Source organism: Ascaphus truei, chromosome 6 (assembly GCF_040206685.1).
Source record: "Ascaphus truei isolate aAscTru1 chromosome 6, aAscTru1.hap1, whole genome shotgun sequence".
Lineage (NCBI taxonomy): Eukaryota > Metazoa > Chordata > Amphibia > Anura > Ascaphidae > Ascaphus > Ascaphus truei.
In genome coordinates this window covers 59882725-59897565 of record NC_134488.1, presented here as the reverse complement: position 1 = coordinate 59897565, position 14841 = coordinate 59882725, and the positions used below count along the sequence as shown (strand labels likewise).

General features: G+C 41.6%; 1 protein-coding gene across 9 annotated transcripts in view; it reads left to right on the top strand.

The window, feature by feature from the left end:
* Positions 1 to 14841, top strand: part of LOC142497079 (uncharacterized) — a 98960-nt gene that overhangs the window by 75947 nt on the left and 8172 nt on the right. For all 9 annotated transcript variants that reach the window (XM_075604395.1, XM_075604396.1, XM_075604398.1 and 6 more), the window contains 2 exons: positions 1611 to 1671; positions 12541 to 12568. In XM_075604395.1, coding sequence (XP_075460510.1) covers positions 1611 to 1671; positions 12541 to 12568 — 89 coding nt within the window. The remainder of the gene's footprint in view (positions 1 to 1610; positions 1672 to 12540; positions 12569 to 14841) is intronic.

Sequence of the window (14841 nt, the reverse complement as noted above, 5' to 3'; positions counted from 1 at the left end):
ATATATCCCATGCTAGGTCACCCGAACATGTCATGAAATTACAGATGCAGCCACGAGTATCCGAACACTTGCCTTGGAAAATCTGGTGCAATCTCCCAGTAATGCTGCAACATTTCTGTGACATTTCTGCAGACAGACTAATGGCCCATCGGATTAACACAGCGGGGGTCCCTGGCAGTCCCGTTCAAACTGAATCAAACTGAATGTGACTGCCAGGGAGCCCCAATGGGCCATTAGTCTGTATGCAGAAAAGTCACAGAAATGTTGGAGCAATACTGGGAGATTGCCCCACATTATCCCAGGCAAGTGTTCGGATACTCGTGGCTGCATCTGTACAAGCAATAAAAATCAGCCGTTTTTGCTGTATTCATTAAGAATTACCTATGCATAAAAATGGCATGGTTAGACATATAATTTGCTGCAATACAGCAGGGAGGCAGGCAAAAAAAAATCTCTATCTTTCCCTCTCTTGCAAAAAAGCCCTATTTTGCCTACTTGAGAAGGTGCAAGATTTCTGGTTGTGACTTTCTGGGCAATATGCAAACTCGCACCGTAATGAGTAGACTAGTGCTTCTCAACCTGGGTGCCGTGGGTTCCTGGTGTGCTCCGACCCTCTGCCAAGGGTGCTGCAGCCCCTGGGGGAAGCAGTCTGCCATCTGTTAAGAGGGCGCATCCCTTGCTGTCTGGAGATTGAGATGCCGCGATCTGTCTCTACAGTTTCTCCTCTCTGAGTCCGTCTATAGAGAGGAAAGGTGATCACAGCTCCAGCCAGAGCAGGACGATCTCGCTGAGCAGTTGACATGTTTTAGGTGTGTGGGACGGAAGAGGGGAAGGGGGCTTTGTTTGGGGTGAGAGTCTGATGGCTTTTTGTGGGGAGGGGGAAGGTGTGCGGTTTGACTAAGAGAAGGGGAGGTGGATGGTGTCTGTGTATGAAGAGAGGTGCCGCGTGTGTCTGAGAAGGGGGTAAGTGTGGTGTGTGGGGCGAAGTGAATGGGGTGTGTAAGTGTATGGAGTATGAGTAAAGTAGGGTGAACATCGAGTGTGTGATAGAGAAAGGGGATGAGTGTGCTCTGCAAGAAGGGGGAGGGGTACATTTGGACGGTGTTGAGAATAAGGGCGAGTTTGAAATGTGAGAAAGTGGGTGAAGTGTAAGAAGGGGAGGAGTGTTGAGGTTTTGTGCATGTGAGGAGGGTGAGTGAGTGTGGTATGTGTGAGCGAGAAGGAGTCAGGTCTGATGAGCAGGAGTGCCCCGAGGTTTTAAAAAGCCTCTTAGGGTGCCTGTGCTCAAAAAAGGTTGAGAACCACTGTAATAGAACAGTTCTCGCACAGCTTAGACGTGATAAGGTTTTAATGACTATGACTTGATACAAATTTGTGCAAATATGCCCTTATTGCTATTTAATGCACAGGGCCCAATGCCAAAAGCTACCAGTTTCATATTCCTCCAATGACTATAGTGATATAAGTAAGAAAAAAGGGTTGGGAAAAGGGCCGACGATACATAGGAAATTAGAAATCTTCAGTAGATAACCCTGGCGGCATTTAGTAAATAGAAGCTATTTCATTTGTTGTGTGAGTTCTTTGACTTCTCTGGAATGTGTTTGTTACAGGAGAGACATGGAAGAGTTGGAGGCTTTTTTGACGGAATTGAGGACTTCCGTAATTATCTTGGTAAATGGGGTTTTATTTAGGAGCCACCTTACAGTACATACTATGAGAGATGAATGAAACACTCACACACAGTTGCATCGGAGGTAAAATTAGGCTCTTGAAAAGGTTTTTGAGATAAGAGACTTTGCCAAAAACAACCAAATGTTAATATCTTACACAGAGAGCAAGGTAGGGTTTGTATTTGCCATGGTAGGTGAAAATGTATAAGTTCTTCAAATATTTTCATAAGAACTCAAAGGCTTTTTTGGTTTTGGTTTTTGCAAATCCCCAGTTTTGCCTTTTTGCTAAATTCTTATAATATTCAAATAAACTTTTGCAAACCAAAAACTGTAACACATTTGCACATCTCTACAATCAACACTGTGTTGTAATTCAGGGTGTCCAAGCGGAGTCCTATCAACAGGCTAGGTTTTCAATATATGCTCTAATGACTGCGTATGTAACCAATTCAAACAATTAAATCTAATTATCACTATGGCAACTTGATAGATTTGTATTGCCCTGAAACGCCTGCCCTTTGGTGGCTCTAAGGACTGAACTTGGACTACTACATTATGTGCAATCTCGTCAAGGACCATGAGCATCAATTATTGTTCACATCCACTGAGGCCTTGGGCCTTTTCAATATTACAGTAGGGCTATTGTGAAACCTTTCGTTGCCCAGGGCAGGATATGAATTTGGCATGTCCCTTAGCTCGCAATTGTTTTAAAGACATAGGGGCCTATGCAGAGAACTACGAGAATGGCCATTCGCCATACTTTAAACTCTCCATGTTTTTGGCGGATTCCCCTCGCAGTATGCAGGAAGGTGCGCATATCTGTGAGAGGAATCCGGCAGAGAGATGGCGAGCCCTGGCGAGAAGGGCTCCGCTGGTGAGATGTCAGCAGAGAGCGATATCCGCCTCTCTCTGCACAAATCTCGTCTGGAAAAAAAAAATGTGTACATAACAATTTGATTACTATTGCAGATGTGCAGGGGGTCTCCGGAGATGAACCGCATTGGTTTTATGTCCGGGACCCCCTGCTTCCCGAGATACAGGCCCCGTTATGAGGTGCCGGTATCTCCTATGCATTGAGACAGCCCGATCACGTGACGCGGGACATTTCCATTCATAGGAGATACTGGCACCTCATAAAGGTGCCTGTATCTCGGGAAGCAGGGGGTCCCCGGACATAAAACCAAAACGGTTCATGTCCGGAGACCCTCTGCACATGTACACTAATAATAAAAATACAGTAATGCTGCTTCATTACCTTAGCGGCTATCCGTTAAGGCAATGAAGGGGTTAAGTCACAGTAGCATGTTTATTGGGGACAATGGCCCCCAATAAACATTGCTATACACAACACAATCAGGCTCTGTGCCCCCAACAACACCTAAACCCCCCATTTATACATAAACCATAGTAATTTTTTTAGGCACAGGAATGGTACTATAGCCTGGCGGTGGCCCTCGGGTGTTGCCTGCAGTATCAAGTCTGTGGCCCAAAAAAATTATTACAAAACACATAAATACTTTAACATTAATACACCCCACCCCACTACCCACCCCTGTGAGGCATAACCACCATCACCCCCAACACACCGGGAGGCCTACCCTCCGTCCCTTGGGGACAATACCCCCTACCCCCAATACCCACATTCAAAACAATACACACACCCGCAAGAAACATAACAATTTTTAATAAACTATACATCACCCACAACATATAGCAAATACATTGTGGTGTTACTTAACCCCTTAATACCAATAACGGTTAATAAGCGGTAAAGTAATTAATGGGTTAAGCCACCCTGCACCCATTCATTTGTAGAGTGGCTTCATCATTCTCATATATATATATATATATATAATTTTACATATATCTTTATAAATGTATGAAAAATATAAGTTTGATTAAGCAACCTACAAAGAAATGGGAAAGGATATGCATGCAGCTATGACGTCATTTAAAGGAAATGAAGCCAGCCAATCAGAATAGCTGTGCTTCATTTCCCTTTAACACGACGTCAACAAAAAAAACTGTGCCCCGTCACATGGGACTACAGCCAATGAGATCGTGGAAACTAAATCAATGTTGGTTTTGTTGACGTCATGTTAAAGGGAAAATGAAGCACAGCCATTCTGATTAGCTGGCTTCATTTCTTTTAAATGACGTCATAATTTGTGTTAGCCATATCCAAAATCTCATGCTTTCACGGACCAATCAGGACCGTGAGAACCATTTGATGCAAAATGTGACGTCATAGGCCTATAAAAGCCTATGTCGTCTCATTTTCCAGCTTGACGCCGTGGGGAGAGGACCTCCCCTCAGAAGAAGATGGACCTGCGTCACAGAAGAAGAAGCCAGAAGACCCCACAGACGGGGAAGAAGACCCAGAAAAGAAGACCACAGACGGTATGGATTATAAAGACAAGAAAGAAGACACCACATTGGATTACAAAGGTTTATTATTTTATGGGTTGCTGGTTCCTGTCTTTGGATGTGTTGCAGACATAGCGGTTTTCCCTCAAGTCGGTCATTGGTAATCTAATGGTAAGTAAAGTCAAGAAATTTATTTTATTTAATTTGTAATGTTGTTTTTTGTTTTTTTCTCACAAGTCGGATTTTTTTTTTTTAATGTTCTATTCATGCCCATGTATGTATATATATATATATCCCTCTTGAGTTATATACATACATGTTTATTAAAGGGTTGTTTTTCAAATGTATATTGCATTTTTTCATGTCTTCTACAAGTCTTTTCCCTGTTTGCTTACTATTTTGTGTGTGCAGTGTAATGTAGAATTACTTCTTTCATTTCAGATGATTATGATTGCATGGGTATATGTTGGGACCCTGCCTAAATTGTTTAATGTGGCTTATTTGGTGCATTTAGATTGTTTATGATCGTGTTAGTTAGGAATAAATTTGTTTTTGCACTGGTTTTGTGTTTGTCTACCAATCTTGAATAGGGATTTTTGTTTAGATTTGCTTGTAATGTATTTCGGATGGCATTAATTGTGTGTTGTTAATTTATTATTGTCGACTTGCTTTGTTTATATAGAATGTTTACTTTCAAGCGTGTATTTGTTTTGGAACATTGATTGCAATTGTGTACATGATGTAAATATTATTTGCTTCATGTACACATTGTTCAATAGTAAGTTTTATACCAATTTACTCTTTACTGCTTTGGATAGGTGCTTGCTTTATTCTCTTATGAGATGTGTTTTTATTTTCATTTGGCTTTGTTTATAATTTGGCAATGATGTTGTCAATTGCAGATCGGATGTTTTAAATAGCTTCATGCATATCCTTTCTCATTTCTTTGTAGGTTGCTTAATCATACTTATATTTTACATACATTTATAAAGATAGATGTAAAATAATATATATATATATGTAAAATAATATATATATATATATATATATATATATATATATATATATATATATATATATATATATATAAAAAGTAGATTTTACCAGATTGGAGTCCGGAAAAAACGAGACAGCACACAGTCCAGTAGTTCCAATGAAGTTGTATTCAAAGTAACATGGCACCACCTCCAACGTTTCGGTCCACTCAACGTGACCTTCCTCAGGGACGTGCAATAAGTGAATGCTAATCCACCACCTTATATACCTAAACAAATCAAAATTAAAATGAACTCACCCGTGCAGGGGCAACATTGCCCGCGAAACCGCGCCGCTGTGACACGCATGCAAATGCTGGAACGCATCGCCATCTTGGATTTACTAATATGAAATGTCCTATTGAACTACGGTGGCCTCAATGGTCCACCCGTAGGTACAATCGCGCATGCGCGGACTCCTCATGCCGTGACCCGCAGTGTACTGCTGGAACGCATCGCCATGTTGTATCCAGTGGTGTTACATCTTTAACCTAGCTACGGTGGCCCGAATGGTGCATATGGCCACTATAGTGGCGGTTCGCGCATGCGCGAAGCTCCCCTGGCGACTCAGTAAGCAAAATGAGATGTAACGCAGGATCTTTACTATCCTTAAGCTTTCCCCACTATGTGCATGAAAGCGCCCACACACAGACACAACCTCAAGGACATGTATGAGGTTCTGGTATAATAAATGCCCAAACACTATAACGAAGGGCACCTAACAAATGGGACCGTTTGAGGAAGCTCAGATATATAGGCACAATAAAGCATGTTATGATGTGTGTTGTTATTTGCTTAAAAAATACTCAAAAGGACCTGTTCCAGTATGAAAACGCATGGCACACACAGCAAACATACATAAACCAATTAACCAACAAACATGTGAAACGCTGTGTGCATCACTGTAAGATATATTGTTATCAATGTCCCACTATAATAAATACTATAACTACAATGACTAATAGAGTCTAAAATCGAAAACAAGATACCATGTATGGTCAAACCAATCTCTTCTAAATTAGAGGGACCAGTGGACTTATAGCATATATGACTAATGAGACAGTGGTGGTTTAGCATTCACTTATTGCACGTCCCTGAGGAAGGTCACGTTGAGTGGACCGAAACGTTGGAGGTGGTGCCATGTTACTTTGAATACAACTTCATTGGAACTACTGGACTGTGTGCTGTCTCGTTTTTTCCGGACTCCAATCTGGTAAAATCTACTTTTTACATGTGCATATGGGGCTAGCATCAGCATCTTACTTATGTTTACAGTGTGCCAACTGAGATGATTTTTTCATGTGTAACTATATGAGTTGGGCACCTGCCAGCAAAAGGATACCAAGTACCCTGCGAGGGGTTAAAGTTTGTGGTCCATGGCGTTTTTGGCCTATTCCGTGGATGTTTTACGTGTAACAGCCTTATCATAAATGAATGTTGGTTTTATCCACGTAAGGAAATAACATGGAGGAGTTTGCAGATACGTTTGGGTTTTTTTCGGCCATCTCTGAATCAGCTAGCTTTAGCGAGGCTGAGATTTCCAGCATCCGTTACACGGAGTCCTTTGAATCTGTTTTGGGACCTGAAAGAGCGAGTGACGTGTACAATGACCTGATTAAATTAAAAAAGAGGGAAGTTGATTACTACCTGCACGGTGTGACACTGTCACATTATCACAAAGAAAAATTGCTACCCCGTGGGTTTAGAATAAAAAACCAGCCCACTATAGGGAGAACAGATCCAGAGTTCTGTAGAAGATGGATTGCAATATTAAATAAATGTGCATTTGACTTGATCATCCTTGTAATCGATCAATCAAGTAAGGAAATCATTAAGATTAAAAAAGAGATAGACACCATTTACTCCAAACATGGAACAACTTTAGAGACTGACACTTCAACAAATTGGACGGACAAAATACAGTCCTCCATTGACACATACAGAAACAATCTCATTAAATATAAGAGAGAGAAACTCAAAATTGTTGAATCAGATTACAAGGATCGTAAGGTATACAGATAGTTGCTGGGGCTAAGTGATCCACCCACAGGTGTGCAAGGTCAGCAGAGGGGCCAGTCCCGCCGAAGACGGGGGGGGTACAGAAAGCCTGGGTATAACACCAGTGATACGGACTTCTCAGACGCCGCGGACACTGTCAGTGACAACATGTCTGCAGAACCTTCTTTTTTAGGACAAGGCCCGGATGGGAGAGCCAAACCGCCTATAGGAGTCGGAGATGCCGGAGGAAAATCAGGCGAGGAGGCCGAAAGACGACGATATCCGGAGCGCCACCCAAACAGGGGGAGAGGTCCAAAACAACAACCCAGGAAACGGTAATTTTTAATCTTTCCAAACACACCCTCTCGTCGGCGGAGTTAAATGTTTTACACAAAGGTCTTGGCTTCGTGCCAACGTATAAGCAAGACCCATTCAAGTGGGAAGTGGACCTCTTTAAATTGAATAGACACCTTAAACTCAAGGACTTCTTTTCAAAATCAGAAGCCAATCAAGCACCTGAATACACAAGATCCCATTTCAAGCCACGCAGTACGTTTGATCCACAGGTGTCTAATCCCAGTATTGCAACATTTATGAACCTTCTAGGTAAAGCTACAAGAAGCAAGATTAAGACGCAGAAAACCAGCTTCTTCAATTTGACGAATGAAGAAAGACTGGCGGTCAAGTCCCTAAGAAACAACAAGAGTATCATCATCCGGGCCGCCGACAAAGGCGGTGGAATCGTCATTTTGGACTATCTTTACTACAGAGAAGAGGTGTTGCGCCAACTGGGAGACACTGAAACGTACAAACAGTTGGGCAAAGATCCCACTGTGGCGTACAAAGGGGAAATCGATGCCATAATACAAATGGGCATATCCAATGGATGGATCTCGGAAGATACCGGCGGTTTCCTTACCCAGCAGCACCCTAGAATACCTGTCATGTATACGATCCCCAAGATTCACAAGTCTACAACACACCCACCGGGTCGACCAATCATCTCGGCTCGAACATCACTATGCCATCCGATTTCGCAATACGTGGATTTTTATTTACAACCGTTGGTGGCGGGCATGGCTACGTTTGTCAAGGACACGTCTAGCATTTAACCCATCTGGGTGCATATTGGCTACCCTCGATGTAGCAAGTCTTTATACGAACATTCCGCACAAAGAGGGGTTGGAGGCTATCAGGAGAAAGTTGATAACAAGCACTTTGCAGACAGGACCTCCGTCTGAATTTTTACTACTCCTGATAGAAGTCATCCTAAACAAAAATTTCTTTAGGTTTGAAAATTCATATTATCTCCAACTCAGTGGGACAGCCATGGGCTCAAACATGGCCCCATCATATGCGAACCTTTACATGGACATGTATGAGCAAACCCACATCTTATGCGATGCGCCCAATGCACACTACATCAGAAAGTTTTTACGCTACATTGACGATATTTTTATTGTTTGGAGTGGCTCTACTGTGGAATTACAGGACTTTGTGAACCGTCTTAACGATATTCCATCAAAGATACGTTTTACGCTGTGTTACAGTGAACTTGAAATTCCATTCTTGGATACGATGGTATACAAAGCAGGCGACAAATTGGCCACTAGGCTATTTCAAAAAATAACTGACAAGAACACACTGCTCTATGCCACAAGCCACCACCCGGCCCCGTTGAAAAAGGGGCTTCCGTTTTCACAGCTAATACGAGTGAAGCGAATCACTAGTGATCACAATCAGTTGGAACCTGCTCTTATCAACATGGCTAACAGGTTCCTAGAGCGTGGTTATAGTCCGGTCGACGTTAAAGATGCACTGGATCGTGTGATCCGGTTGGACAATGTAGATTGTACTAACACCGAACTGGGAGAGCAAACAAATAGCTCAAGATTCAATGTTATAAGCACATTCAGCACTGCGTCCCCATGCATACAACGTGGCATTAGAGATAATTGGCATGTCTTAGCTAATGATGACAAAATAGGTAAATTCTTTCGTGAACCCCCCTTGTTTTGTTTTCGCCGTGGTCCGTCTATTGGGGACATGATCACGCAAGCAGATCCAGCTGAAAAATATGGCAAGGACAAAACTTGGTTAACCCAAAAACCTGGGGCCTACAGGTGTAAGGGTTGCACGAACTGCCAATATATGCAGGTGGGGTCTTTCTATTGCCATCCACACAATGGGACCAAAATCAAAATTCACCAAAATCTGAATTTGTTATATATTTGATTAAATGTCACTGTGGTTTACTTTATATTGGGAAGTGCGAATGCTTAAAGAACGCATAGCCATCCATCGTTCAACAATTCGTAAAGCATTATCCACAGACGCCAAGGATTTGGAGTTCAAATGTCTCCCTGTTGCCAAACATTTCAGGGACTTTAAATATTCATTGGCAACGTTTAGGTGCATGCCAATCTCACAGATCCGAGCGCCTGCACGAGGGGGTGATAGAAACAGACTTTTGTTGCAAAGCGAAGCGAGACACATCTTTGAATTAAAAACAGTGGCCCCTTTTGGCTTAAACGAAGATTTTTCGCTAGGATGTTTCTTATGAATGAAATCAGGACTATGATATTTTGTGTTGCTGAACAATTGTTTACTGCTGTGTGGTTGTGCGCTTTTGCTTGTTAATGTTCCTTTTGTAATATTTCTGCATTACGTCTTCATGTGTTATTTCCATATGTGCCCTTGTATTGTTATTTTCACTTTATCACTCTATGGTTTTGGTGTGTGCATCAAGATTGTTCATGATGTCCCGCTTCGAGATCGTAGATACTACATGTTGTATTTGAGACTGTAAAACATCTGACATATCGTTTAAATATGCCTTGTCGGTCACAAGTTGTCTTTAGGACAGAGTTTGACCACGGAGTACAGTATGTATATTGGCTCCGGATGGACACACTCTTGCCCATCACAAGTTGTCTCATTAGTCATATATGCTATAAGTCCACTGGTCCCTATAATTTAGAAGAGATTGGTTTGACCATACATGGTATCTTGTTTTCGATTTTAGACTCTATTAGTCATTGTAGTTATAGTATTTATTATAGTGGGACATTGATAACAATATATCTTACAGTGATGCACACAGCGTTTCACATGTTTGTTGGTTAATTGGTTTATGTATGTTTGCTGTGTGTGCCATGCGTTCCCATACTGGAACAGGTCCTTTTGAGTATTTTTTAAGCAAATAACAACACACATCATAACATGCTTTATTGTGCCTATATATCTGAGCTTCCTTAAACGGTCCCATTTGTTAGGTGCCCTTCGTTATAGTGTTTGGGCATTTATTATACCAGAACCTCATACATGTCCTTGAGGTTGTGTCTGTGTGTGGGCGCTTTCATGCACATAGTGGGGAAAGCTTAAGGATAGTAAAGATCCTGCGTTACATCGCATTTTGCTTACTGAGTCGCCAGGGGAGCTTCGCGCATGCGCGAACCGCCACTATAGTGGCCATATGCACCATTCGGGCCACCGTAGCTAGGTTAAAGATGTAACACCACTGGATACAACATGGCGATGCGTTCCAGCAGTACACTGCGGGTCACGGCATGAGGAGTCCGCGCATGCGCGATTGTACCTACGGGTGGACCATTGAGGCCACCGTAGTTCAATAGGACGTTTCATATTAGTAAATCCAAGATGGCGATGCGTTCCAGCATTTGCATGCGTGTCACAGCGGCGCGGTTTCGCGGGCAATGTTGCCCCTGCACGGGTAAGTTCATTTTAATTTTGATTTGTTTGGGTATATAAGGTGGTGGATTAGCATTCACTTATTGCACGTCCCTGAGGAAGGTCACGTTGAGTGGACCGAAACGTTGGAGGTGGTGCCATGTTACTTTGAATACAACTTCATTGGAACTACTGGACTGTGTGCTGTCTCGTTTTTTCCGGACTCCAATCTGGTAAAATCTACTTTTTACATGTGCATATGGGGCTAGCATCAGCATCTTACTTATGTTTACAGTGTGCCAACTGAGATGATTTTTTCATATATATATATATATATATATATATATATATATATATATATATATATATATATAGATATAGATATATCTATATCTATATATATATATATATATATATATATATAGATATATATATAGTGGTTAGCAGGGATGGGTGCAGTGTGTAATCGCCCCCACAGTGGTTGTTTATGGGTTGCGGGTGGGTCGCTTTCGGGCTTAACCCCTTCATGACCGTTGCTGTATTAACCACTATGGTAATGAAGGGGTTAAGTTGACCCGCGACACCCCCGGAAACCATAAACACCCCCCCAAATTCCAAATACCCCCTTAATCCACTGCCGCTCCTCACAGAAAGCATGGTAATGGATGGTTAACCCCTTCATTGCCTTAGCGGTTGGCTGCTAAGGTAATGAATTGGGCTGTTAATGCATTATTCCTGCTTCGGATGCAAGGGGGGGGGGGGGGCTTCGGTGCTGATATTCCTGTGTATCAACTCTGGAGCCCCCCTGCATCAATCCGAGGCAGGAAAAAGGCCAGATTTTTTTTTTATGTCACCTATCGCCGCTCAGCAGCAGCTTTTTGCCAACTTCTGTTGGCGGAGCGATTTGGAGAAAATCTCTCCATTTTATAGCCCCGATCAGCGCCGAGATGCTGATCGGGGCTACTAGAATACGGCGGATTTTAAAACTGGCGAGATATGGCTTCTCGCCACCTGCGCGGCGAGTTTTTTAAGAACACATACAAAACTGGCGGGTTTTACTCAGCTCGTCAGTTTTTTGCCATGTTCTGAATTGCTGTAGGCAAATTTGGCAAATTACTGGTGATATTAGTCTTCTCGCTGCTCTTTGCATAGGCCTCAAAATGTCAAATGATACCATTTTTAAAACCGAGCTTTAAAATGTCACAGGGAGTATGTGTGCACTATAAAAGCTATATAAAATTGTCTAATAAAATATATTGAGATATTCCTTTGTTTAAATTTTAAACAAGAGTTGAGGAGGTAATTATCTTTGTGATATCATGGAAGTATCAAACAGGCTGACTTGTATTGAAATGTATCACTAATTTGTTATGGCTTCTGCTTCTCCTGGAGTAGCACAAACATGTCCCCTTTCGCGCTGCTGGAATGTATAACATTAGCAGAGAAGAAAGGGAACATTTCAGGTCCAGCTGAAGCAGAAACCATTTATTGGCCTCCTGAGGAGGATAATATATTTATCAACACATAGAAAACTGTATTTTGATGCACTACATAATAATATATGCATCAGGTAACACCACCATAACTGCTCCTTGTGACTCTGTTCACAAGCTGAGGCACACAGGACATAAATGTAGCAAAGTACCTATATACAGTCTGTTACCTTATACATAGGTGGATCTTTGCCAACATAGGGGAGTTATTGAATAAACTAGACACTCCAAATCTGTTAATGGTATCAGAACCTCATTCTAAAATGTTATTTTCTCCTTTAACTCTAGAGAGTGAAGATCATTCATCTGAGGCTGGGTCAGTAAACCTTGACTTACCTTCTAATCAATCTATTTTTAGAAATCCATACGGAACCAGATTTAAGATGATTTGCACGTCTTTTTGAATAATATTTAGGAAATCTGGGTAACTATGTTTTGTGTGTTGGTGTCTTCAATGTAATGAAGCAATAGGAGGGGTTACAGCTAAGTTACTCTTAGGTTTATAAAAATGTAACGCATTAAGATTTTTTTCCTGTATGAGATGGTAAACAGGTCTGTGGTCTGGTTTACAATGAGTGATCTTGCATTTGATGAACATTTTTTGACACTAAGTAAACGGAGAGAAATTACAGTGGTACATGTCATTAGATTATCAGTTCTTTTTAAATCCTCTATTAACACTAAGAAATGTTCACTAAAGCCAGCAACCGAGAAATTGATGCAGAGAGCCCATTACAATGACACTAAGGGACGCACTAGCCAAATTAGTTTACTTACTAAAGATTCCCGGCTGCAAAATTGATGCAAAACCAGTGCAAAAAATAACACCTTACTTAATAAAAAGGAATGCCATAAAAGTCATTAGAATTTTTCTATTTTTTTTACACTGGTTTTGCAGCTGGGAGACTTTAGTAATTAACCCCCATATGCGTGAATTTAAATACTAAATGGTCTTAGGTCCCATGATAACAGACCCCACAGTGTCACAGGAAAAAAGAAACGGTGCACAACTCAGTGTATTAAAAGATATATTAGGCTAATTGCAGAGAAGGTAAGTACACCTACCGCTACAACCCTTTGGACTAAAACGGAGGATCCGGGCTGGGGACCGAGGATTCTAGACCCGTGTGCACACACCGAGAGAACCGCACTTTGCAGAATGAGGAATCGATTGTGACGGGGGCCAGCTGATGTGGAAGTCCAGGTGTCCTGACGCCAAACGCGTTGCACTATGTGGTAATATGTCCATAACATGTACTGCCTGATTCATCTAGTTATATGTATGTGCAATACTTATCTTCTTTGCAATTAGCGTAACATATCTTTGAACACAGTACATGTTGTGCACTGTTCAAGGTTGTGGATGCTGGGCCATCCCTATTGAATAGCTACAGACTCTTGTGTTGCTCCTACCGGAAAGGTTACATTTGTATTCATTTTTTCCCTTCATTTGTGACTATAACATTGATATTTCTTGACACTTTATGTCCCCTACATCACTTTTAGGGTATTGGCCCCATTTGATTTATCATCAGTTGATATTTTATCAACAGTACACATCATTTATTTCATATCACTTACAATTCGGTGGGCATTTATTTCTGTTATTTTCCCAGTGTCACAGCAGTGCTAAAATGTTGCTTCTTTGACAATGTATTGCTAACAAAATGCTGTAACGATATCACTCCTGGAAGCCTTATTTCAATTCTGTAAGTGGTGGGAAAATGTAGATTTATGTACAACTTATGAATGAAGCCTGCTGCAAATCTACTAAATTGTGCCCAAAATGTACTAAGCTTTGCTCATGCTTAGCCACCTGCGTGCTCTTATGACGTCCACAAGAGCTGGGACACTGGTTGCCATTGTAATGCCCAGGTGGATGTCACCTCATTCCTATGGCAGATCACGTTTACTCTCTAGGAATGGTGAACCCAATCTATATGGAAGAGGCGCACTTGCTCTTCTATTCAAGTCATTAGTGGCGCTCACGACAATACGTTTGCTAACACGATGATCTAATGTTTGTGAAGCTGGAAGGTCTGTAGCACCACAGTGCCATGGACTTTCTCACACCCAAGGAGTGAAGACAAACTATAGCCCATTCATTATAGGTCCCACATTTACTAAACCAATTTACAAAAATGTGCAGTAAGGTGCTTTACAGCTTAGCACTGCTTAATAAGTATGTTCTAAAGTGCCAAACAGGGGCAGTCCCTCCTAGGAGCAGAGTGTACTAATGACGGTGACATGCTTACACGGTCACATCAGTGTGCTTCATGCTTTTTTTTTAAACCAAAATCAGACACCTATTGGTATTTTTAAATACGTTTTTAAGTTAGTTTGTAAACATGTTGAGCTGAGACTTGGGAGGCTTTCTGATAAGGACAGGGTGGGACAAGGGCAAAGAAAATACTTAAAAATACTCCCCCATTCAGAAGTGCCTAAAAAAAATGCAATTTAAAACTAATTTTCACTGAAACAATATAATCTAGCATTTTACATTAATTTAAGGAAGCCAATTAGGCTGTTAAATTGTGCCCAGAAGGTTGTGGTTTGTGTACATGGATTTGCACCTTTGAGGCTTTGCAC